The sequence below is a fragment of the Elephantulus edwardii genome, unplaced genomic scaffold, assembly GCF_000299155.1.
Source record: "Elephantulus edwardii isolate Elephantulus edwardi_28Jun2011 unplaced genomic scaffold, EleEdw1.0 scaffold00316, whole genome shotgun sequence".
Lineage (NCBI taxonomy): Eukaryota > Metazoa > Chordata > Mammalia > Macroscelidea > Macroscelididae > Elephantulus > Elephantulus edwardii.
The window spans coordinates 2,490,657-2,517,175 of NW_006400066.1; the positions used below are offsets into that span (position 1 = coordinate 2,490,657).

General features: G+C 35.4%; 1 protein-coding gene across 1 annotated transcript in view; it reads right to left on the reverse strand.

Annotated features, from left to right (window-relative positions):
• Positions 1-1,963: 1,963 nt before the first annotated feature.
• The window catches only part of ROCK1 (Rho-associated, coiled-coil containing protein kinase 1), a 179,315-nt gene continuing 154,759 nt past the window's right edge, over positions 1,964-26,519 (reverse strand). Inside the window, exons 23-32 of the mRNA XM_006901298.1 lie at positions 23,773-23,938; positions 22,547-22,640; positions 21,848-21,936; positions 19,573-19,761; positions 18,443-18,602; positions 12,545-12,615; positions 12,266-12,354; positions 3,863-3,941; positions 3,426-3,687; positions 1,964-2,190 (exon numbers count right to left, since the gene is read on the reverse strand). Coding sequence (XP_006901360.1) covers positions 1,964-2,190; positions 3,426-3,687; positions 3,863-3,941; positions 12,266-12,354; positions 12,545-12,615; positions 18,443-18,602; positions 19,573-19,761; positions 21,848-21,936; positions 22,547-22,640; positions 23,773-23,938 — 1,426 coding nt within the window. The remainder of the gene's footprint in view (positions 2,191-3,425; positions 3,688-3,862; positions 3,942-12,265; positions 12,355-12,544; positions 12,616-18,442; positions 18,603-19,572; positions 19,762-21,847; positions 21,937-22,546; positions 22,641-23,772; positions 23,939-26,519) is intronic.

Here is a 26,519-nt window from a genome sequence, read left to right on the forward strand (position 1 = left end):
GAAAATATGTCTTCTGAAATTTTTATACTTAGTCATGGCAGTAAAAGAATTCTCTCAAATTAAGGCACTAAAAGGGCAATGCGACGTCCACTGAAAGTGTTCTAAGAATAATTTACATTTCAAACAGTGCATACATTTCTTATATGTTAACTTAAATGTCTTTATCACTTAAAACCACAAAGAAATAACATTATACCATTATAGAACTGTACCCCACTAAATGCTTTTAAACTTGGTTCCCCTGTACAGTTTGTTCCTAATGTCTCCAGCTGTAAAATAACTCAATATGGCTTGGCAAAAATGCATAGATTAAGTGGAACTTTTGTTTTGCCTTCTCCCATTTCCCAATCTACAAACCTGTTGAAATACATATAGTATTTTGTAAAGCATAATGCAAATAAAATATTTAATTTATCCATCAAGTCCACCATATGCAATCAACAGTAAGGCTTTCAAATTCTACAGTGAGGGCACTGAAGTTCAAATGATGTTACTGCTTTTTAAAAATAGTTTTGTATAATCTTGCAAGAGCACAAAAACTTAAAAGTCATTTAAAAAACAAACAAAACCAAAAATAACAAAAGAAAACTTCAGTTTGTCTCATTTTGAGATATTTTCTTCACTCCTTCCACGAGCTGATCTTGATAGTGACGGCCATTCCACTTGGAAGTCAAAGTCTATTCCTCTCACTCGGAGGAGGAAAACTTTTATCATGATTGACAGGCATTTCTTAGAAATTCAAAAAGGCAGCACCTTTAAAAAAATATATATCTAGCTAAGCTTTTCCCCCAACTGTACTTGCATTAAATAGTAATAATTAATCTAAATCTACCTGTAGGCAAACCCGCAATAAAAAATCCCCTCAGTGTGCTTTTGTGCCAAAGCAAAGACAGAATACAGCAATCTCAACCCTGAAGCCTGTGATATTTGTGTCAAAGGAACAGCCTGTCTGCTCTGCATGGTTAAAGAAGCCTGGTTATCAGGTAGTGTCCCAGATTCCACAAGGCACCAGGGCACATGGTTAACTGTTGGGGGAAAAAACAAAGTAGTAAAATATAAGAAATGCATCAAGTTTAAGAACAAAAAGAAATAAACATAAATATTATTACATATAATAATTAACTATCCCAAATTTGGGAACTAGAGAAGCAAAAAATAAACATAATTTCAGATGCCTTTTTATGTGGATATAGTCCTACTTTAAATAATCTTAGTTCCAGCTTTTATCCTGCAACTCTCATATACATGTTTTTAGCATGTAACATAAATCTTTAAAAATGTAACTTATAATTTATGCAATCAACACTAAAAAGTAGCAATATAATTTACTTCAACTTTTTTTTATTACTGGATATTAAGATGACTCCTTAAATTTCTTGCTATTACAAGTAACACAAAAGTGAACATCACTCTGGTACTTTAATATTTGGTAAGCAGGATTTTAATTTCTTCCCTTTCTGAAAATTCATCTAAAAGGGAATATAGGTAAATTTAAACAATCTTGGATAAAAACAGAATTCCAATCCTGACTACACAACTAATTATTTATGTGACCTTGTGCAAGTTACTTCATTTCTCTGAGCCCCCTTTATTCAGGTAAATGTAAGTTCTTTTCAAAATAAAAGTTTAGTGATATCTATAACTGTTTACTAGAGAACATACATTTCAGAAAAATGTCCATTAAGAAAGGTCCTTAACCAGAAATGAATTTATTTGTATACCACAATTACTGATCACACCAAATGATTTAGATATAAAAACCACTGTGTCATGTGCCATGATAATAAAATTTGCTATGAGGAAAATATGAGTACCACATTTAAAAATATTACTTAACCTTTAAAAGGAATCAGCTAACTAGTTTATGAAGTAATGTCAAATTAGATTTATAAATGTTCTATATAATAAAACTGTTTTTAACAGACATTATTCAATCAGTATCATACACTGTTAAAAATATTTATTAGTATTTTAATCTGTACCTAGGTTTTCCTGATGTATTTTTGACCACTTTCCTGAATGACTGGTTTGCAGCAGATCTTGTAGAAAGTGTTCGAGGAGATGCACGAACAAAACCAGATGGTGGATTCTTAGGAATTTTCTTCACTAAATGAGTTACCCATTTCTTTTGTTCATCCTGAGAACATGCTAACAGCAGCATATCTCTTGCTGATGTTACATCATAACTTACTATATTAAGATAAAAGAAGTATAATTAAAGTCACATATATTTTTAATGTATTTAAAAAGGTATTTTAAAAATTATTAGTAAGTGCACAAATTTTTAAGTTGTCAAGGTTTGGAGATTTATTAAATGCTTAAATGAACTTGGACATTATTCCTTTCTCATTAATTAAGGCTGAAAATTTAAACAGAAACATTAGTCATAACCTAATAAGAAAAAGAAAATAAAATCAGAGATGAAAAAAAATGCAAAAGTGAATTGAATGACGCCACAGAATACAAGATTCTTATTCTAAAATTTAAATATTCTCAGCTCTTTTCCTCAAACTTTCTCTGCGAAACTAGAAGATATTTTAAACTGCTGGTCCATGCAGTCAAAGGCAGATCAAAAGAAATAGAACGTCAAACTCAAGGGCAGAATACAGCAGAAGTTACCTAGAACTCTTCAATATTACAATGACTTCTTACTGACATGTGTTTTCAAGGGGGTGATCTTTTTTAAAAAATTATTTTAAAAATTATTGTGTGTGTGTGTGTGTGTGTATACCGTCAAATAGGATCTGACGGGTACAGGAGGAGATTGCCCCTCCTTCTCCAGCAGAGCATCTGGTGGATTTGAACCGCTTAAGTCTGGGATTGCAGTGCAGCTTCTTGCCTCTAGGCCACCAGAGCTTCCTAGGGGGTGATCTTTTAAAATATTATAATCAAAGTTACATCTGTAGCTGTGTAAAGAGCTTTGTGCTGTCTAGTGCCAGAACAGCAAGCTATGGTGGTCAAATTCATAGGAAATTGCACTGTAGCAAAAGGCTGCGTCTCTGAGACCAATGACTCCACAGGCAGTCTCCTCCTGTGCAATTTACAGCCTCGAAAACCTAGTGCGGGGTGAGCTATAGCTCTGATTCAATGGCAATGAGGTTTTCTGAGTGCCAAAATAAGCCCTGCTGACATTATGGCTAAGTGTTCAACTTTTAACCACAAAGTTTGTGGTTCAAAGTCCATGGGAGAAAAACCTGGCAATGAGTTTCCATAAAACATTCCAGCCAATAAATCTCTATTATGAAATTATATCTGGTCATGTTTGTACTTCCAACTATGAGTTGGAACTGATTTGCTAGCACTAAGCAACAACAATGTGAAAAAATTACTACTGTTATGTTTTTAACTTAATACAGTAAATGCTACACTTAAATAATTCATTTACTTTTTTTGCAAGTTGTAAAAAGACTTCTTGAACATCTTACCTTTACAAGGAGAAATCAAATCCTCTTTCTTATCTAAGTGATCTCTGTGACACTTAACATGGCATCTTCGACATTCTAGGGCAGGAGGTGGCTTAAAAACATGCCAGAGAGGTTTGGCACATGCCTCACAGTTGGCTGGAAAGTGGTAGAGTGTTGGAATGAACTCATGGCCTTTGTGATTTTGAAAATTAGTTCTTTCAGCTTGTTGTACTGGTTCCATCTCTACTTCTTTTCTACATTCACCTTCGTTTGCATACAGTATCTATGTTCAGAAGTGTCAGGAGGAGAAAAGATTTTTTTTAAAGAGAGATTTTAATCTTTACAACAAGTTTCAAACTGTATGTATATAAAAACTTGGTACATTTTACCCTTACCTAGCAAGACATCCCCAATATTTAGGTAAAGGATGTTTTAAAGTTGTAATTTCAGATTTTTACCTGGAATATCTTGGGAATTTCTTCAGTTTCAGCTCTATACACATCTCCTTGGGTTACAGGTCGAACATGAAACAGTTTACTAAAATGAGAATACATTATATAGGTGATTAAAAACCCTCACTGACAGTTAAAGACATGAATAGACATTCCAATGATGTCAACAAAAAGATGGGCAAACACATGAAGCTGTTCAACATCATCAGTACCTAAGGCAATGCAAATTAAAACTAGAATCAGATATAAAGTTACACCTATGAGAATGGCTAAAACCAAACACCGTGACAGCACCAAATGCTGGTGAAGCTGAAGAGACTTGATCACTCATCCACTGCTGGTGAGCCTGAAGTACTAAACTGCTACTTTGGAAAGGGTAAAATATCTAGACATCTTACGTATACCAAAAAGATGAAAATTTATGCCTAGGCAAAAATCAAGCATGAATTTTCATACCAGCTTTATTAATACACAAAACTGGAAAACAACTCAAAAGAATGATTATGTAATCTGTACTGTAACACATTCACACTACAGACTTGTTAGGTGGTGTAGAGTCACATACAACTCATAGACACTCCATGAACAAGAGCTCTGACGATCTCTCTCATATGCTTAAGCCCATCCTGACAGTCATTCAGCAATTAAAAAAAACACCCAACAAATGGCAACAGAAATGTATCTCAAGGGAAGGATGCTAAGTGAAAATAGCCAATCTCAAAAGGTTATATATTGTATGATTCCATTTACATAACATCTTTAATACAATAAAATGATAAAACTAGAGGTAGATTAGTGGCTGCCCGAGATTAGAGAAAGGTGACCTAGATAGACAGTCTATAGCTGTAAGAGGAATCCTTGTGCTGGAATTGTTGTTTTCACTGTAGTGGCAGGTCATATAACTCTACAGATGTGATAAAATGGCAAAGAATTAAGCATGTACACTATAAATATAAGCCACTTCACCATTATCTCCATATAATTCACGAGTAATGATGTTAGTCTAAAGACAAAGGTTTGTATGATTCAAACCATAGTCACTTGCTATGTACATGAGATCTAGATGAAAGAAGATTAATGCATTTGAGCTGTGGAGATGGGAGAGTATTGAATATCTCATGGACTACAAAACAAAACAAAAAACCCCCAAACATGTATATCTTGAAAAAAAGATGCAGCCAGAGTGCTTCTTGGAGGCAAGGATGATAAAGCTTCATCTAATACTTTGGGCATGTTACCAGAGAGGCTATTTCTTGGAAAGTGACATCATGCTTGGAAAAATGCAGAGTCACTGAAGAGAGGAAGACACTCAATGAGATGGAATGACACCATGACTACACCAATGGCTCAACTGTTATCACAGACCGTGGATGGCACAGGATAGGGCAGGAGTCAGATCTGTTTTTCATAGGATCGCTATGAGTTGTACTTGATTTGACAGCGCCTAACAATGTAACAAAAATATTTCAAATTAGAGTGAAACACTTTGTTTATTCATTATCTGTAGGTGGAAATGGTTTCTGCTATTTTCGCCTACTGGGTATAGTGCTGCAAAGAGCACCATGTTTGCATTTCTGCCCTCAATTCTTTTGGATATATACCTACAGTTGGGGATTGCTGGTCCTATATATCATTCTCTCGAGGATTTGTCCCTCTATACCATTTTGCATTCTCTCCAGAGATTGAGGGATCCAGTTTACTTACTTATTTAGATCATAGTCTTTTTAGGAGCTGTGAAGTCCCTGGGTGATATGTAAAGTTAACACATTTGGTGCTAGCTAAAAGGCTGGAGGTTAAAATTCATCTACAGAGGTATCTTGGAAGAAACGAAACAAAAAATCATCTATTGGAGATCCTGTGCAGCAGAACTCTGCTCCAACACATGCAGAGTCATCAGGAATTAGAACAGAGTAGATAGCAAGTAATCTCCAAAGTGGCAGATCTCTGTGGTTTTGTTTTATATCTCCCGAATAACTAAAGGGATTCTGAACCTGGCTGGCCTCGCGGTTTTACTACAAGTAAAGGGGACCAACTGCAGGCCTCCGTGGGCTGGGGCTTCCAGTTAAAATAGTTTTGGGCCCTCGGGCCAAGAAAACAAAAAATATGCACCAGTCCTAAAGGACACATCTGAAACTGTTCTCTTCCATCAGCACCTTGCTGCAAATGGAGGAGAAGAGGTATTAACCCACATGAAGTCAATCCTGGAGTAGAAGTTCAAGACAAAGGACTTTTTCTCAGAACTGTCTGAGATAGGAAGCCTTGATACTTGTACCTGATAGATGTACTTAGAGACTCTTAAATTCAAGAGATACTAGCTGCATCGTGAGAGACTGGCAGCAGCATGAGGTGTTCAGAATCACAGAAACCCCAATGGCTTGAGACTTATGCCATAATACCAATGGCTAGTTAAGGGGAGAGAGGTGTTGAATGGTGTAGGTGGAAGTAGAAAGGGATGTTGTTGGAGTAAACAAAGGGGTGGATCAAGAAAACCATGGCAGGGAGCTCAGGTGGCCTAGTGGCAACAAATTGCACCGCAATCCCAGAGGTACGCAGTTTGAATCCACCAGATGCTCTGCTGGAGAGTCAATCTCCTCCTGTACCAGTCAGATCCTATTTGACAGTACACACAAAAAAATAAAAAAAAAAATAATTTAAAAAAAGTAAAAAAAAAACAACCCCAAACCATGGCAAGGGTGGGTAGCAATATTGAATCTATCAGTCATTTCTCTAATTGGGTAAATATCTTTCACCTGTCCTTTTCTGTAAAATGCTTGTCTGTCAGATACTATAATTTAAAAAAAAGACATCATAGGAAGAAGGATTGGCCATCCACTTTTGAAATAATAGGCCTTCGAAAACCCTATGTACAATACAGCACACTTAGACTAGCAGCCATGGCAAATCAGGCCGAGATCTCAGATATGGAAACACAAAGGAGGAAGAACAGCTGTAAGCAGACACTAGCGACTGGAACGTGAAATGTGAGAAGCATAAATGTAGGAAAAGTGAATACTGTTAAACAAATGGAACACATAAATACTGACATACTAGGTACTGGCAAAGTGAGATGGCTTGGCATGGAACATTTTGAATCAGATGATTGTATGATCTACTATGCTGAGGACGAAAAGGTGAGGAAAAAAATGGGGCTGATTTCATAATTAAAAAAGTCTTATCTAGATCCATCATGAAATACAATATGGTGACAGGATAATATCCATACGCTTACAAAGAAGTCCAGTGAATACCACTATCATTCAAATAAATGCACCAACAACCAGAGCCAAAGAGGAGGAAACAGAAGATTTCTACCAACTTTTGCAGTCAGAAATCAATTGAACATGCAATCAAGATGCATTGATAATAATGGTTGACTTGAATGCAAAAGTTGGGAACAAGGAAGAAGGATCAGTAGCTGGAAAACATGGGACTTGGTGACAGAAATGAGGCTAGAGATAGAATGATAGAATTCTGCACATTCAATAATTTATTATTCACTGCAAATACCTTTTATACGAAACATAAATGCAGGCTATACACATGGATTTCCCCTTATGGTATACATAGGAATCAAACCAAAATCGTTAGAGAAACTCAGTATCAGCTGTGAAAATCAGGCCAGGTGTTGATTGTGGAACAGACCACCAATTACTCATATGCAAGTTCAAGCTGAAGTTTAATAAAATCAAATCCGACGCTGCACTGCAATCCCAGAGGTATGTGGTTCAAATCCACCAGATGCTCTGCTGAAGGAGGGGGGCAATCTCCTCCTGCACCAGTCAGATTTGATTTGATGGTACACGTAAAAATAACACAATAAAAATAAAAATTAAAATAAATAAGTAAAATAAAATCCACAGGAACCAAAGTTTGACCTTAAGTCTAACCCACTCAAATTTCAAAACCATCTCAGGAATGGGTTTGAGGACTTGAGCACCAATGAGCGAAGACTAAATGAGCTGTGGGAGGATATTAAGAATATCGTCAATGAGGAATGCAAAAGAGCATTACAAAGGCTGCAGAGGAAGAAAAGATCAAGATGGATGTCAGATGAGACTCTGAATATTGTATTTGAGCGCCGAGAAGCCAAAGCTAAAGGAAAAAAATCAAGACATTAAAGAGCTGAACAGAAAATTTCAAAGAGCAGCTCTGGATGACAAAGCAAGAAATTATAATGAAATGTGCAAAGAGCGGGAGCCAGAAAATCAAAAGGGCTGAACTTGCTCAGCATTTTTTAAGCTGAAGAAACTGAAATACAAATTCAAGCCACAAGTGGCAATACTTAAGGATGCTTTGGGCAGAATGTTGAATAATCCAAGAAGATGGAAGGAGTATACAGAGTCACTGTACCAGAAGGAAATGGCTGACACAGAAGAATTTCATGAAATAACATATGAGCAAAAGCTTGTGGTGATGAAGCAGGAAGTTCAAGTTGCTCTGAAAGAACTGGAAAAAACAAGGCTCCAGGAGTTGACAGCACACCAGTTGACATATTTCAACAAACAGATGCTGCCCTGGATATGCTTACTAAGTTGTGCCAAGAAATCTGGAGGACAGCCACCTGACCAACTGACTGGTAAAGATTGATATTGGTTCCCATTCCAAAGAAAGGTGACCCTCTGAGTACGGAAATTATAAAACAATATCATTAATATCACATACAAGCAGGATTCTCCTGAAAATTATCCAAAAATGACCGGAGCAACACATCAACGGAGAAATGCCAGATGTGCAGGCTGGGTTTAGAAGAGGCCGTGGTACTCAGGATATAATAGCTAATGTTAGATGGATCTTGGCAGAAAGCAGAGAGTATCAGAGAAATGTGCTTCATTGACTCTGCAAAGGCTTTTGACTTTGTGGATCACAACAAACTGTGGCTGACTGAGAAGAATGAGAATCCCAGAACATCTGATTATGCTTATGTGAAATCTATACTTGAATCAAGAGGCAGTCATCAGAACAGAGGAAGGAGATAATGTATAGTTCAAAATCGGGAAGGGTGTCCACCAGGGATGTATTCTGTCTCCATACCTTTTCAATCTGTATGCAGAACTGATTATCCAATATGAAGAGGAATGTGGCATAAGGATTAGAGGAAGATTCATCAACAACCTGCATTATGCGCATGATACAACTTGGCCTGTTCAAGCTGACGAGGACCTGAAGCGCTTGTTGGAGAAAGCCAAAGACTGTAGCTTTCAATATGGATTGAAGCCCAACATCAAGAAAACAAAGATTCTCACCATCGGGCCATTTGGTATCATCATTACGGATGGTGAAGAGATTGAGATATTTAAGTGTTGGTTTCCTTGGCTCCTTTATCAATGCTCTTGGTACCAGCAACCAAGAAATCAGGAAATGAATAGTATTTGCAAAGTTAGCTGTCAGGGACCTCTCCAGAGTACTTAAAAGCAACAACATCAATCTGGAGACTGTAGAGGCCATACTCTTCGCATGTGCTATGCGTCAGAGAGCTAGACAGTCACTAGAGATGATAGAGAATTGATGCTTTTTTTTTTTAATTATTTTTGTGTGCGTGTACCGTCAAATCAGATCTGACTGGTACAGGAGGAGATTGTCCCTCCTTACCCGGCAGAGCATCTGGTGGATTCGAACCGTTCGCCTCTGGGATTGTAGTTGCAGCTCCTTGCCACTAGGCCACCAGAGCTCCCCTAGAATTGATGCTTTTGAGCTGTGGTGCTCGAGGAGAGTGTTGGACTGCTAGTGGAGAACAAACAGGTTTGTCCTGGAGAGGATGAAACTGGGCTGCTCCTTGGAGGCAAGGATTCTAAAAGCTTCATCTAACATACTCTGGGCATGTTGCAAGAAGAGACTAGTCCTTGGAGAGGGACATGATGTTTGGGAGGGTGGAGGGACAGTGCAGGAGAGGAAAACCCTTGGTGAGATGGATCGATTCAGTGACAGGGGTAATGGGAGTAGGTGAATGGGAGTAGACAGTGAAGTTGGCATAGGATAGAGCAGGGTTTAGGGATCTTGTACATAGGGTTACTATGAGTCTCAAGAGACTACGGCACATAACAATAACAACAATCTAAAGGGGGAACTCTGGGGGCCTAGTGGTAAGAAGTAGCACTGCAATCTCAAAGGCACATAGTTCAAATTCAATAGCTGCTTTACAGGAAAAAAATGAGCTACCTTCTGTGTAATTAAATGCCTCTGAAAACTCACTGGAGGGTCAGTTATGGGTGGGTTCTGACTTGACAGTGCACAACAACAACAACAACAGAAGGAGTTTGAGTGGTGTAGCACATTACATGCTGTGCTAACCATCAACTGCTCCAAGGGAGAAAGACAGACTGCCTCAACATGGAACGATTCACAGCCTTGGAAACCTGATGACAGGCCACTGTGAACTACAAGTGACTGGATGGCAGTGGGTTCATATGCTTGTGGTGTATTGTCTTTGATGAAATGTGTATTCAAGTTCCTTGTACATATTTTTGATGACTTTTCATGTTTAGTTGTAGATATTCTTTGCATATTCTAGTTGTTAAATAAACTCATAATGGGTACATGGTCCTTAAAAGTTTTCTCCCAATATATAGGTTGCTTCTTCATTTTGTTTAAAAAGAAAATCTCAGGTACTAAAAAAAAATTATTTTTTGGTCATGTCAAAGAAGCCACTGTCAAACAGTAGGCCCCAAAGAATCAGGGAATAGTGAAGAGTTTTACAGAAAAGTCTCTTCTTTCCCCATTGAATAGACTTCCTTCTACAAAGCAACTGACCAAAGAAGGTAGATCTGTGAAACAGGACTCTGAGTTCCATTTCATTGGGCTGTATGTCTATCATTAGACCATCATCATGATACTGTGATTATTGTCATTCTATGGCATGTTTTAAGAGAAAAATGTGAGGGCTAGCTTTTCCATTTCTGCAAAAATTGATATTGGCATTTCTAATAGGAGAATTCACTCAATTAAGATTGCTTTGGGTTAGTACGGAATTGATATATATATATACATAAAAAATAATATATGTAAAATATAAAATTTTATATATACATAATATATATATAAAAATACATTATTTCTTGCAATCAATGAACAAGAGAAGAAATGTCCTTCCATTTATTTAGGTCTCACATTTCTTAAATGTTTATAGTTTTCGGTGTACAGTCTCTTCCTAACCCTAGCTTCCTGGTGGCACAGTTGTTCAAATACTTGGCTACGTGAAGGCCAGAAGTTCAGATCTGCTAGCTACTCTCTAAGACATAGATGTGGTAGTTTAACTATTCATTGTCTTGGAAACTACTATAGTGTTTTATTGTCCCAGTTAAATTTATTTTTGGGAAGCTATTATTTTAGATGCTGTCTAGTGCTTTAACATCCTTAAGGATATTAAAAAAGGTAAGTAAAAAGTATCTAAACACTTGAAGGATAATATCTTTTAGTGTTTATGAGTTACTTAGATTTTTTTAATTTAGGTTAGTAATTTAGCTTTCCTTAAAATGGGAAATGTCAGTGTTTGTTTAGTTTATTCTCAGTTTCATAGAGATTTCATTTTAAACTAATGATGATACTTCATTTTAATTTTCTGTTTTTCTGGAACAGCATATACCACAACTTGCTTTGAATTTACATTTTTCTGTACACATGCCTTATTTTTTAGTACTAGATGGAAATACAAAAACCTCTGCCACGGAGTAGATTTTGACTAATGACTACTCTACCAGGTTTCTGAGCTGTTATCTTTTTGGGAGCAGAATGCCCATCTTCCCCCCAAGGAGCAGTGAGTGGATATGAACTGCCAACCTTTCAGTTAATAGCCCAACATGCTCAACACATAACATACCAGGGCATTTACTTACTTTACACATTCTACCTGAGATGACAACCTAAGATAAAACAGGCAGCCACATTCAAATAATATTTTTAGAATGAAAACAACAACAAAAGAAACCACCCCTACCCAAGTTATTACCTGTTACTTTGACCTATTAGAAAAAAGAACAGCTTTCTTTCTTAATGTTAATGGCCAAATGTACTTCTTAAATGCTATCTCAACTGAAAACCACTACATGGGAACAAAAGTTCGTTTTAGAATTAAAAAAACTTACTATCTCGAGTTGGTTCCGACTCAAAAGTGAGCTTCTATGAGGTTTCTGAAGCTAATTTTAATGGGAAGTGATTGCTTATCTGTCCTTTAATAACTTTTGATTAACAGACCAGTATGTTAGGTACATATATCAATATTTTATCCCACTCACATTTTGCTAAAGATTTACTGAGTTAATATTTAATTTGCTTAAGAAAAAATATTTTAAAAGTAGGTAACACTGTTTAATAACATGAAAGCTTTTGGAAAATGGCTGCCAACTACAAGTAAAGTTAAAAATAGGAAATTATCTAAATTATAGCTGACTTATAAATTGATCAAAAGCCACTTACTCTATGTCTAATACCATACATGGGTTGGATTGTTCCTTTTCTTGTTCATCATTATAGAACAAAATCTTTTTGCTGCTTACCACAACATACTGAAATGAGAAAAAAGAGGAAGAGTTACAAGAGCAACATTAACTTGGTTCAAAACAACAAGCATAGTGTTTGCCATGGATGTCTACGTAACATTATCATTAATCAAAAATCAATGCTAATACACTGGTTAATGTAAGCCCTTTGTATTAAAATGAAAATGCCAGTTTTTTAAAATGAGGCATAGAATACCTGTTTTTTCCAGCCATATCGTTTGATATTTCCTCTATTTGGTATTGAAAGCCAACCTTCAATTCTTGACTCTAGGATGAAAAGAATATTTAACAGTCCATCTTATATTTTAACAACAAAGAAACTTTTACAAGTTGTCTGACAGCATGCAGCAACAAGCACTTGAACACAGCTAAATGAACAGATGCTGTAATATGCTCTCTCATGCTTCAATCACACAAATTAACTTTAATGGCCATACAAATTGCAGAAAAAATTTTCAAGCCACCTTCCCATAAATTAACGTTTAACATTCAATTATAAAATATAAAGTAACAATAACCTTAAGAGCCAGGCAAGACTGGAATGGATTGCAGCTTAAATGGGATATGACACAGATGTCTGTAAATATCATTTAACATTCATATAACATTTAGCAAAACAAAAAATTATGCAGCAAGTGGAACGAATCAGAGCCACAATTTACACAAGAAAGAGCAAGCAAAAGTATAGAAGTGTCCTATTACTCACAGAAGATAAGAATAGAAGAGAAATAAATAAGGAATGCAGGCAGAATCAACTAGATATAAAGAATAAGAAACAAGCATTTTATTTGCTTTCTCAGGATCATATTCTGATAAATTTTTGGTAAAATATAACAACAAATTATGCAAAGTTAGCTGCATAGTGGTGATAAGTAATTCTGGTTGTTAAATCCAATTATGATTATTCTTGAACTAAAGAGTTGTAAGCAGCCTTTCAAATTTGTTACTAGAACTTAATAAGCAGTAAAAAAAAAAACAACTGCTTTTAAGTCCAAGAAAACTGCTTGTCAACTGCTGTATTTCAAGCTATTTGTATACATTGGGAATTCCTTAACCAAACTGATCAAGGTATTTAAAAACAGACATCACTACTGTATGAAGTGTCATTAATGATTGTTAGAAATATCTGAAGGGGGAAAAAAAGAGTCCATTAGAAATGCATGATCAGGTTAGAGAGGAATATTCAGTCAAGACAAGTATTTTTTATATTTATTATATAACATACAAAAAATCCCCAGTAATCAACTTTTAGCAATGAAGAGACTCAGGTTTAGCTGAGCAAACTAACTTGACAAATATATATATACTCTGTTATTAACCACAGAAGTTGGAGAGTTCAAACACAGGTGGTCTAATTTTGGAGCTTAAGTTCTTAGTACACAATGGGACCATGTTATTTCCATCCCAACTTCTACTAGATATTTTGTGTGTGTGTGTGTGTGTATGTGTACCATTAAATTCGATCTGACTGGTACAGGAGATTGCCCCTCCTTCTCCAACAGAGCATCCGGTGGGCTTCTGCCACTAGGCCACCAGAGCTCCCTTGTTTTGTATACCCAAGGCCAGTTGGCATGTAGAATGTATGCTTGATAAACGTTTGATTATTTAGCTATCTTCCATTCTGAATATGCCAATTTCTTTCTCTGTTTCCATTTAAAAGACAAAAGTTTTACACTTAAATAAACATACAGAAAGCTGCTGAGCAAGTATTGCTCATTCTTTTTATTTTATTTTATCCTATGAAAGCACAAAAATTATGGTTAGGAAATTTTCTTTTAATCTAAGTGCCAAAAATTCAATTGCTGATTTAAAGTATGGTCTATAAAACATAAAGATGAATGAGAGTTGAAATAAAAAGTAGTTCTGAGATTAAGACTAGTAATATTCCCGAGCCTATTTAATAGAAGGAATTCCTTATTGAAAAACTGACAGAAATTTTTAGTTATACAAAACTGTCCATTTCAAAATAATCTCTTCCCAATTATTTATGTATGTAAATGACTATCAAAACTATTTTTACGTTGACAATGAGGAGACCCAGGAATTATGACTTCTTTATAAAAATAAAGACTAATGCATTAAAAAAAACAAAACAAAAAAACCCCAAACAAACAAACAAAAAACCAGAAAAAAAAAACCCCAAAAAACTATTTTTACTTTTTACTCTAGATTTGGGCTGACCTACCAGTGTTTTTGTTAATACTTTTTAAAACGTTTTTGTTAATACATGTTTAAGGTGCTGGTAAGTATTATGATTTTATCTCAGTGCAAACCTGAGATTTAGGTCATCTCACAGTATCTATGATGATGTTGTATACTGCTTTCAGAGGCAGTCACACAGGAGATTACCCATCCTTCTCCTGCAGAGCAGTCAGTGGATTCTAACAATGTGCCTTCGAGATTGCAGCACAGCTTCTGACCACTAGGCCACTATAGCTCCTTATAAAGTTTCTAGGAAAATTTTTTATATATCTGGGAGATCTGGTGGCCTAGTAGCAAGAAGCTGTGCTGTAATTCCAAAGGTGTGGCGTTCAAATCCACCATATGCTCTGCTGGAGAAGGAGGGGGAATTTCCTCCTGCGCTAGTCAGATCTAACTCAACGGCACATAACAAAAGATAAGAAGAAAAAAAAAAGAAAAGAAACCATTAAAAAAATAATAATAATTTTATATGTCAAAGATATCTAATGATCTAAACAGGCTGATTTTGTATTTTTTTTCCAATTTTAATGAAGCAATCAAGAACTCAAAGGTGTGAAAATATATGAAAGTTTTTATTTCTTTAAAACAATAATGAAATTAATTTTAGTGTCTTTTCTAGTGAAATTTCCTCAAAGAACTACTAAGTGCTGTGATTATGCATTTTTTTTTTTAAAAAAAAGGTATTTGCTTTATTGTTTCTCTTCCATACTCTCATTTTAGATGCAAGTTAATATATCCACCAATTTTCTATTCAGGGAAATGTGTGAGAGCCGGCACTGAATGGGTCTCACCACATTTTAACCACTTTTTGATCAGGCATTTACCAGTGACCTCTGACAGGCTTCTACTCTGTACAAGTTCCATTTTTTTGCAAGTTTACTGTATCTATAGAGCATGATCACTTGTAACTCTAAGTCTCAACTGGAAAGCGTAATAATCTACATTCAATCTTTTTATAAAATAAATACAGAAATGAGCTTTTCTAGGTCTGTAAAAGAAATGAATGTCAAATATTTCTATGTAGGAATGATCATCAATAAAAGGCCATACAACTTGGCTTATGATTTTATATACTTGTAACTTTAACTTATAAAAAAAGTTAAGTGTTGGATAGGCTTATCAGTCATAAAAGGGGAATTTCATGTAAATGAGTATCCTATATAACCAAATTAGATTTCTATGTAAATGATCAAAGGATTTTTTTAAAAAATTTCAACAGTCTTCTTATAATTTTAGGTCAAACATCCAAAAGTAGGAAAGAGAGACGAGTTGTCCTTATCATCTAAAATGACAGGCAAGCTGTAATTCTAAAGGTAATCTCTTTATTTCCACAGCATGCTAGCCTACAACCCACCACAGAACCAAAGGGAGGAGAGAGAAGGCAAATGACTGCAAGAAGGTAAGAAGTTAGAGAGGTCACAGCTCTAAACAAATTTTTAGAAATGAGAAACTTACAGAAGAGTTTTCATTCAATTAGTGGCACAGTACCCAGAGAGATTATAGAGAGAGAACTCTGTATCTACAAGTTACTTAAGAGAATCTTCATATCATGTGGTGAAATAAAGTAATACACCCAGGGTGCTCTTTGGAAGCAAGAAATGATGAGGCTTCACCTCACATACTTCGGGCAAGTTGCTAGAAGGGGTTATTCCTTGGAGAAGGACATGATGCTGGGAAGGTTGGAGGGTCGGCAAAGGAGAGAAGACCCTCAACCATGTGGACTGACAGTGGTTGCTGCAATGGGTTCTTGTGTGTCAGGAAGTGTGAGGGTGGCACAGGACAGATCAGGGTTCAGATCTTTTTTAATAGGATCACTATGAGTTGTACTTGACTTGAAGAAACCTAACAACAACAATCACCACGACAACCAAAGACTTGGTATTAGTCCATCTGTTTTATAAACTATTGCATGGAACTAGGTTCTCTATTTCAAAACTCATTCTTTTAAATGTTCAGTAAACTTTTTAAAGCCTATAACTGAAACTTAATACAGGCAGTCACCAACTTTTGATGCAGTAATGGAAAAATGTAGGCAAGAAAACACTTCAATCAGAATGTTTTAACAGAAGAGACTGACAGAAAAATCTTTCATAAGGCCAACAGTGCTGAAATTAAATCTTAGTATCATTGATGTAAAACAGCTAACAGATAATGGAGTGATCTGACAGACCAGAGCTGAATGGATCTGAAGGAAAAGAAATATTGGGCGAGAAGTAATGCAGAGGAGGAGAAAAGTTATGAAAAAAAATTTAGGGTGAAATAAGTAGCTGGAGTTTTCTTAAGTTAAATCAGGATTTTTCAGTTGCTTGAAAACAAGGATCCAAACACTGATCAAACTGCCAAAATCAAGAGGCAAACTCAGGAAACAGTGAGATGTTATGGCAAAACATACTAAAAACAAAGATTTTCTTCCATATATCATTCTCATTAGAAATGCCATCCCCTTAAAAAAAAAAAAAAGAAAGAAATGCCATCCCCCATTCCCTGGATAATTCAGGTATCTAGAACCTTCCATAAGTGCAGCATTACTGCAACTGATATAACACCAAAGTCACCCCAACTCTCCATAATGAGAGTACATTTTTATGACTGTGGACTTAAAAAAGTATGTAGGTATTTAGGTAAGCTTGTATGTGATTATGTTTCCAACTTCCAAAAACAAAGATCAGATTTATGAAGACAGTGATAATAAAAGGCAATACCTGACTGTGGGATACAGAACAGCACAAAAGAATACAGGCAGAATTTTATTTTACATAAGTGTAGTCCATTTCCTTGACCAAGAAGATTGAACACAATTTTCTAAATATAAAATTCTTCTGTTATCAAATTCTCTGAAGAGTTAAGTCATACTTTCTTGACCAAGAAAGCATAGCATTTTCTATTTATGCGTTATTCAAGCACTGTATTACTAATTCAAATATATTTTTAAGTTTACCACTGCATTAATAAAACTCGGGCTATATAACATGTAAAATGTTTACCAAATTCATTGGCATTGAGTCAGAAATGACCCTTCAGCAGTTTTCCAAAGTTGTAAATTACATAGAAGAAGGCTGTCTCCCTTTCTTCTGCGGAGCAGCTGGTCAATGTGGGACCAAAGGAGAGGCATGGCCTGTGTGTCAGCAGTGCAACTCCCTATGGACTATGCCACCAGAGGGCCTTCAAATATGTTACGTGTGTGTATATTTGTAATCTGTAATACACATGTCAGTATTTATAATTTACTTTTTAAACTATATATAACATGTGTATTGGCCATCTCTTATTAAAAATAAATAAAATGTACCATCTATTTCAATAGTTAACAACAGAGTGAGGCTGTGCTTATTTTAGAATTGTTTCTCCATTGGTGGAGGGGCAATAGATAAAAAGGTCTCAAATCCTAGTCACTCACTTTTGCCTGGGATTCCTCTTCCCTGCCTGCACCTCCCAAACCTCTTTTATCTAGTCTGCATATTTGAAACTTAAATGTGATTCAAGTTGGTCGCTCTCCATTAAATAGGCTTTTATATATGGCTGGTGACTATAAATATATGCGTGGATATGATTAGGAATAGTCCTTAGTTTTAGCATAAAAATATTTAATATTGTAAGAGTCACAACTCATGAAGACAAGTAAAATTTTCTTAAATATTTAAAGATATCACTTTGACTCTCTTCATGGAGTTAGACTACTAAATATAGTTTCATAAACTTTTGACTTCTTTTCCAGTAGAAATTTGCAAATTATTTTAAGAGCTCTACATTGCCTGTAATGGATTTTTAAAAAAAATACATTATATAATTATCTTCAGGCCTTGTCTACAAAGAGGTAGAAAACAACAGAAAGATACAAATTCATTTCCATGATATTAAGTCTACTTGAATCAAGTAACAGAAATATTCTTACCTGGAAGGCTGCCATCAGTTTCATCAGCACTGGGAAAACTAGCAACACTTGTAGAATCCGAAAGATCTAAAAGTTTAGCCCGCAACTGCTCAATATCACTTTCCTTGCTAGCCAACTGCATCTGTAGCTCATTCTTATGTGCACATTCTTCTACTAATTGCTATTTAAAAAAAAAAAAAAGATAAAGAATCAGATGAATTCTAATAATTTTTAATAACGTCTAACATTAAGAATTACTTGACATATAAATGACAAGTAATTCAAATTTGTGAGCTCTGATGGCCTAGTGGTAAGAAGCTATGCTGGAATCTCAAAAGCTGCTGGTTCAAATCCAGCAACTGTTCCAAAGGAAAAGGATGAGCAATCCCTTCTGTGCAATTCGCTACCTCCGAAAACACACTGACGGGTCACCTATTCAGATGGATCCAACTGAATGGCAAATAATAATCAAAATTACTAAAAACTTAGAGAAAATGTCACAAGTAGTTATACTATCAATACACCTTAAATATGTAAGTTATCTTCTTCAGTAACATATTGCTTCAAATAATGAATGATGACCAAATAAGCTCCTTTTCGTATTGGCTTAATTTAAAAACAAACAAACCAACCAAAAAAATAAACCCCAAAACAACAAACCCACAAGATACTAGGGGGGAAAAAATCTCAAAAACAATCCAACAACCTATTGAATCAACACTTTTGGACAAGCAGCTGCTAATGGAGAAAAATTATTCGAGCTACAATGGCTAATAGGCAATAGTTATTATTAGGTACTATAACAAGGTGGAACCAACTCACAGCTAACCCTCCAGTGGGTTTTCAGAGGGAGTAAAATGAATGGGAGGGAAATGTCCATCTTTCTCCTGGGCTGGGAGAAACTGCTGGATTTGAACCATGTGTCTTAGAGTTATCATTGTAACTCTATCACTAAGCCACCAGGGTCCTTTTTGTTTTCCAAGGTCCTGGCTTATAATGGAGTAAAAATGATTAAACTATGAAGCTAACAAATGGAAAAATACAGTTTATACTTAAAAATCAATCTAAATAAGACCAAGTCAGAATATAGATTAATAACAATTTTCAAATATAATTATATACACATATTCTTGTTCTTTCTCTAATCTTACCGCCTGCATTTCATTCAGTTCCTTCTGATGCTTCACTACCATCTGATTGAATTTCTCTCTTTCCTGGTTGAGTTCTAGTTGCAGTTTTCGATTTTCCTTTTCCTTCTTCCGTAAGTCTTGTGTATTTGCTTTCTTTCTATCAATTTTAAAATCTTTTCGATTCATTATTTCTGCCAGCTTGTTAACAGCCTATTTGATAAAATGAAAAATTTTTTAGTAAGAATATATAATGAAGTCATTAAATTTAAATCTATATTAATATTAGTTTTGTGTGCAAGTAATTGGAGAACCTAATGTAGGCCAAGATAGAATACCTGGTAGGGCAAGTAACTACTGCTGATCAATCTCATTGTTTAAATATAAGAGCCAGACTGGTTGGCAATAATCCACCAGTCATCAATGTTCTAGCACTTATGTAGATACTCCTGACAACAACAGAAAAAGGCCTAACTTTTTAGTGATGCCCCAAAGGGATCTTGGCATAGTGTAGGAGCCAGAGAAGCAGGCATTATAGCACAGTGTTAAAGGATAAAGGCATGCAAGGGTGATACAGGAGCAGTACTTAACTGAGACTTGGAGAGGTCAGGGAAGGCTTCCTGGACTACGTGCACATGTTTCCATGCATGTTTCTTAAGAGTCAAGGAGGAATTGGATAAGCAAAGAGAAAACGGTATGAGAGACAAGTGCCAGGAATGGTGTTATAAGCAGAAGTAAGGGAATTTTTTTTTCTTCATTGCACAAGTAAAAGGGCAGGGGACAGGGCATCTGCACAGGCCCTTTTGAAGGTGAAAAGGAATTAAGTATCATAGTAAGGACCTCCTTCTGCCAGAAGAAAACAAATGCTCAAAATGAGACAGAACAGTGTATGTGAGATTAGCAACATGAATACTGTTAAGTCATGGTCTACATGTTCTACAGTAATGTAAGAAAATGAAAAACAAAACTAAAAGAAAAGTCTAGGCAACATAATATTCCCACAGATTTGGTGCCATCTGGGGTGGTGTTGCTGGAATAAACTTTTTTAATACAGTGCAAGTTTACCCTTCTAAAGCATTTTCATCAATAAAAAAACTAACACATATTCATTTAAAAAAATCAAATGTAGAGATATTAAAAGAAAGAGAAAAGTACTTGTATTATCACACCTCCAAAATCTCTTTAGCAAAGCCTTCTCTCTCTCTTCCAATCTACTGGATGACAACCCTTTTCAAATCTTTTCCCACATATGTAAATACATTCCATATGCATTTAGGGTAAAAGAAAAATGAAAGCAAGTTTTACATCCTTTGCTGAAACTTGTTTTTAAAATTTAACACGATGTACCACAGAAAATACCGCAGCTTGTGCCAATTTTATCCCATACAGCGTTCTTAAGTTCTTAAAAGAGCATAATGCTTAATTAAGGTACACATTTTTTCCTACTTAAACTAAATTATTACTTGGTCTGAAGAAGATTCAGGGGATATTTCTGGCTTTGGAGTACTTAAACTAAAGTATTACTTGGTTTGAAGAAGATTCAGGGGATATTTCTGGCTTTGGATTATGTACTTTTTTTAAAGATTACTCAAATTCTGACATAAATGATTAGAGGGAGAGTAGACTAATAACAAGGAGGCCATGGCTCAATTACTGAAGTATAAAAGATTTTATTAAAAAAATATTTATTAAGTAAAAATGGACTTAGGTACATAGCAGCTTATGAGGAATTTAAATTACTGAACAACAGCAGGTGCATTATTAAGTAGAAAGCAAAACCTGTGCCTATTATTTCCTATATATTGTCAAAACTTTTTTTTCTTTTCTTTTCATAAAGTTTTCTCATTGCCAATTCTAGTAAATCTTGTTCTGTATCATCTAAAACAAGTTCTTAGTAGATAACTTAGTGAAAAAGGTTATTTTCTTAAGTCCATTTTCTGAATGAGTCATATACTGAATGAAGGATATGAACTACACATTGGTTCAATGTAATCATGAACTTGACAGCGTCAGTTAAAAATAGTTCAAGAAAATGAAATTTTCCAAATGTTTTTGCTGCATGTCATTAAGTCGACCCAGAATCCCAGTAAGCCCATGTGACAGGGTAAATGGCCCACAGGCATCACAGTTCACTGGGCTGTATCTTAATAGGAGCAGACCACCAGGTCTTTTCTCACACAGAAACTAGAGGGTCTGAACCCCAACATTTAGGTAAGCAGCCGAGTGTTAACCATTGTGCCACTAGGCACAATAAACAATACCCAAATATATACACACAGAAAAGACAAAGGCATGTTACCTGAGTTTTAAGTGTACGCTCTGTACTGATATTCTTTTCAAAGGTGGCTTTAAGATTGCTTATCTCCTCTTCCTTCTTTAACTTATATTCTATTCAACAAATAATATAAAAGAAAATGTTACTGTTTGGCAGTATTTTAGAAAAATTTCGTTTATTCTAAATTAACAATGGTTTTCATTATTCAAATTAGTATATATTGTTGTTGTTAGATGCCACTGAGTCATAGACCACTCAACAGCAACTCTATGAATGAAAGACCTTGAACATTTGTTTAACTTCCATCATTTCTCCACATTCATAGTTTCTGGTGGCAAGCTATTTTGGAAGTGGATGCCACTCCTGCTTCCAATCTTGTTTTAATTAGGGAGCTCCACCAAACACTGTCCACAATGGGTAACCAATATCATATTTGACACATCAGTGTCACAGTATTTAGCATCACACAGCAGCCACAAATTACCTCTGTACGGCAAACGGACAGACCAGTGCTATACCACTTAGAAGAATGTTTCACCCAAAACAATTAAAACCATGCCTGAGATATTATATATAGTAAAACTTATTAACTTAAGGTAATTGTTAAGGCACACATCATACTATTTTACATATACCTACGCAAATGTGTCAGATACAATGCACAATAGATGATTTAGCATGATGATTAATGATCTAATCAAATAAAATTAAAACCCTGCATACCTTCCTCTGCCTTCTTCATGCTTTCAGTTATCTCTTCATTTTCTTTTCTTAACAATTCAATGTCCTTGGTTAGCATGTTGTTCATTTCTTCTAGCTAAACAAAGCACACATAGGTTTCTGCTATAATTTTTTTGCTATTCAAAGCAGTAATCTTTAAAAGGATACTTCACATTTTTCATAAACAAGGACAATCCAGACATTGGTTAACTACAGAATATGTCTCATTTTCACATTAAAATATGGACAATTTAAATTCAGAACATTTTAAAACAATCATTAACTACCATAATTGTGTAATATGTACATACACACATGCAGATGCATATAATAATATATATGAATCAAAGGAAAAAGACTATAATGAAAAGAAAACTAGACTAAAAACTAGGAAATTTGTATTTGGTTCTACCTCTGTCATCAGTAATGTAACCATCAGCAAGACACAATATTTGAGACTTGATTTCTTATCTGAGCAATGATTAAAAAAGCACAATAGAAGCATCTAGTAATTACTGTTAGTAATACATTTAAAGGTCAATCCACAGTTAATGAATTAATTGCTGAAAGCAACCCTAGGGAGTAACTACCACCATTCCTTCTTTTATAAATCAGGACTCTGAAGCTTTGAGAATTTAAAGCAAAAAAAAAAAAAAAAGAGAATTTAAAGCAAGACTACGTAAAAGTCTCAAGAGCAAAGCTGAAATTAGAATTCTAGCTTGCTTACATCAGAGCACTTGATGGTGTCTCCAAAAGAAAAAAATTCTAACACTTCCCTTTTAAACCCTGTGAGTCTACAGAGATTATATAAACCTTCAGGAACATCAATTTTGTGAATTTTTGGTTTTCCTATAATGGATTTATAGAATTCTTATCTCAGCATGGTTTCTCTGTAATGTTCCAGAATTATGGTCCATTATTCTTGTTAATAGTTGCAATGTATTAAGAGAATATAACAAATGAATTTAAGCTAAGCATTCTTTCATATAAACTGTAACTTAGAAGTTCTATAGCCAGAAAGAAAAGAAGGAAAAGATAAACCAATATACTAAGAAAGAGTTTTAATCAGTAACAACTGTTTCAGCTTATGTGAAATACTTCACACAGGAGTGTAGAATGACCTCTATGTGGTATGTTAAGTAAAATCATATATATCCTCACAACTCTTTAAAATGTGGCCTAATTTGATTTAAACTCACTTTAGTAACATACCTGACAATCAGACTTACCCGACTAACAGCGTGATCTTTATCTGTAATCTCCTGTCTATTTCTTGAAGCAGCTTTCTTGCTTTCTTGGGTCAATTCAAAATACTGCTCTTCCAGAAGCCCTCGAGCCAACTGCTCAGATTCAGCCTTCGTTTCTGCCAGATCCAACTGAGTAGCAAGAGTTTCTCTGAAAAAGATTTACAAAAGCAATTGCTACAAATAAATTCACTTCATTCTTTCTGTTTAACCATATACGTAAAAACAATTACTTACTAAGTGATAAAAACCAAATTTTAAAGTAAAATTCCAAAAATGAACTGTTTTTGAGGTCCCTTTTAGCTCTGAAGTTAAATGAGGCTATGAAGATTATTACTAGATATATAAACTGCAAAATCTCTTTGGGAATTATACTTGAAAGATTAGGAACTGACCACCTGCTTGCCTGTTATTCCTGAAGAGAAGCTCTTGGGTGATTTATTTTGAGAAACAAAACAGCCCTGTTATACAGCAGGTGCTAAATAAATGTTTGAAGACTGAAAAGACCAAATGATGTTCATTGCCTGTTTTTCAGTAATGGAAAAACAAGTCAAAATTTGTTGTTTTGAGCCTAAAGATGGACATAGAGATTAAAGGGAAAAAACCTACAAACAAACATAGACATACACACACACACACAAATCAAGACTATAGGGATAACAGGCTTTCTGTTATCAAGAGTATAAAACATAAAACGGGGGATGGGGTGGCAAAAAAATAATATATATCACAGGTAGCTCAGGCATGAAACCAGTAGCAAGCTGTGCAGCAAACCCAAAGGGTGCATGGCCCCAGTGGGTCCTATCGACCAGCTGCTAATCAGAGGATGAGCAGTTTCTTCTCACTGGGATTAAAAGGAACTCACTTAACAGGAGTGAATGAGTAAATATTTATTATGCTGTGGAGAATAGTAAAAGTGGAAGCGCTATGAATGTGGTGGCTATATTAATAAGATGACCAAGGAGACCTCTCTACTGAGATGGCATCTGAGAAGAAATATTAAAGTGAGGGAGTGTGCCAAATAGGCATGTGAATACACTGTTAAGCAGAGGGGGAAAAGAAATGAAAACTGACAAAAATGAGTGTGAAATGAGCAAAGTGAGAGATGGGGAAAGTAGCAGTAGTAGATAAGAAGGAGTAGGAGTAATAGTGAGAGAAAAGAATGAAGGGGGACTATGGCAAAAGCAGAGATACTAATTTTGAGGCTACTATAATTATCAAGATTAGAGATTATGATGGCTTAGACAAGGGAACACAAATTGTATCATGATCAGAATCTGAATATATTGTTCAGTTACATGTAGGAGATCTGTTGATGAACTGTAAGCATAGAGTGAAGAGTAAGAAAGATTTTAAATTTTCAACTAAACAATTGAGAGTAAGAAAAATTTCTAACTGCTGAAATGAGGAAGATGAGGAAGAGCAGTTGGCAAGGTATGGAAATCAAGCTCTTCTAGATACATTAAGAATGAGATCCTTACGGGACACTCAAGGGGAGAAGTCAAATAGGAAACCAATAAACAAGTGTGGGATTCAAGGGAGAATCCACCTGTATATATGTGCTAAGCTGTAAGTCTAAAGGAGAATCAGCAGGGAGCAACACTTAACCTCTTCAAATTTTAAAGATCACAGAAATTAAAAAGGACAAAGAAGGCCACGAAGGAGAGATTAGTTCAGGAAATGTAAAATTGTGCTCAGTGTCACAAAAACTATGTATTCAAAGTTTTAAAGAGTGAGTAAACAAGTATGCCAGATGCTGTTGTTAGATTAAATCAAATAAAGCCTGAGAAGTAACTATCTATGGTCTTCAACTGTTTGTGAGTCACAGACGAGCATGAGCAGAAGTATTTTGGTAGTGATGAGTATGATGAATGGAGTAAACTCAAATATGAATGGGAAAAGAAAACATGGTGTATCCTATGACTTTGTAGGAGGTTTGCTGTAAGAGAAAGCAGGAAAAGGGCATGGCATCAATAAGTGATGCTAGATCAGATGGCTCTTATTTTATGGTTAAGAATACACAGAACAAAGCATCTGCCATTTCAGCATTTTTCACATGCACAATTTAGTGCAATTAAATATGCTCATCAAGTTGTACAACCACAATGACTCTTTCTAGTTTTTTCATCATTCATAACAGAAGCTTAGTGCCCCTTTAAGGCATGACTTCCTCTCTCCATCACTCTCCTACCCCTGGCAAACATTAATTAACTTTAGTTTTTTTAAAAAAGAATAATTTTTAAAGGGGTTATTTAACTATATGTTTATACAGAAAGTCCCAGGTTACTAACAAAATATAGTCCTATCAGGGTCTTTAAGAAATGTATAGGTTAGCAGAACCACATGGTTCTTATTTAACCTTGTGAGAAAGACTTGATGCTATCCTGATGTTGTACCAAGTTAAGGTGGATACGATGAAGAATTTGTTGTATGCAGGAGTTGGTTCGGTTGTTTTAAAGTGAAGGCAAAATTACAGAGCATTAAATCAGGATTTTCAACATGGCAGCTGGTCATGTAGCTTTGAACGTGTGTAACTTTTCTATAGTCTCACCAATTGGGGAGCTCTGGTGGCCTAGTGGCAAGAAGCTGCAACGACAATCCCAGAGGTGCACGGTTCGAATCCACCAGATGCTCTGCCGGGGAAGGAGGGGCAATCTCCTCCTGTACCAGTCAGATCTGATTTGACGGTACATGCACACAAAAATAATAAAATAAAAAAATAAAAAAATATA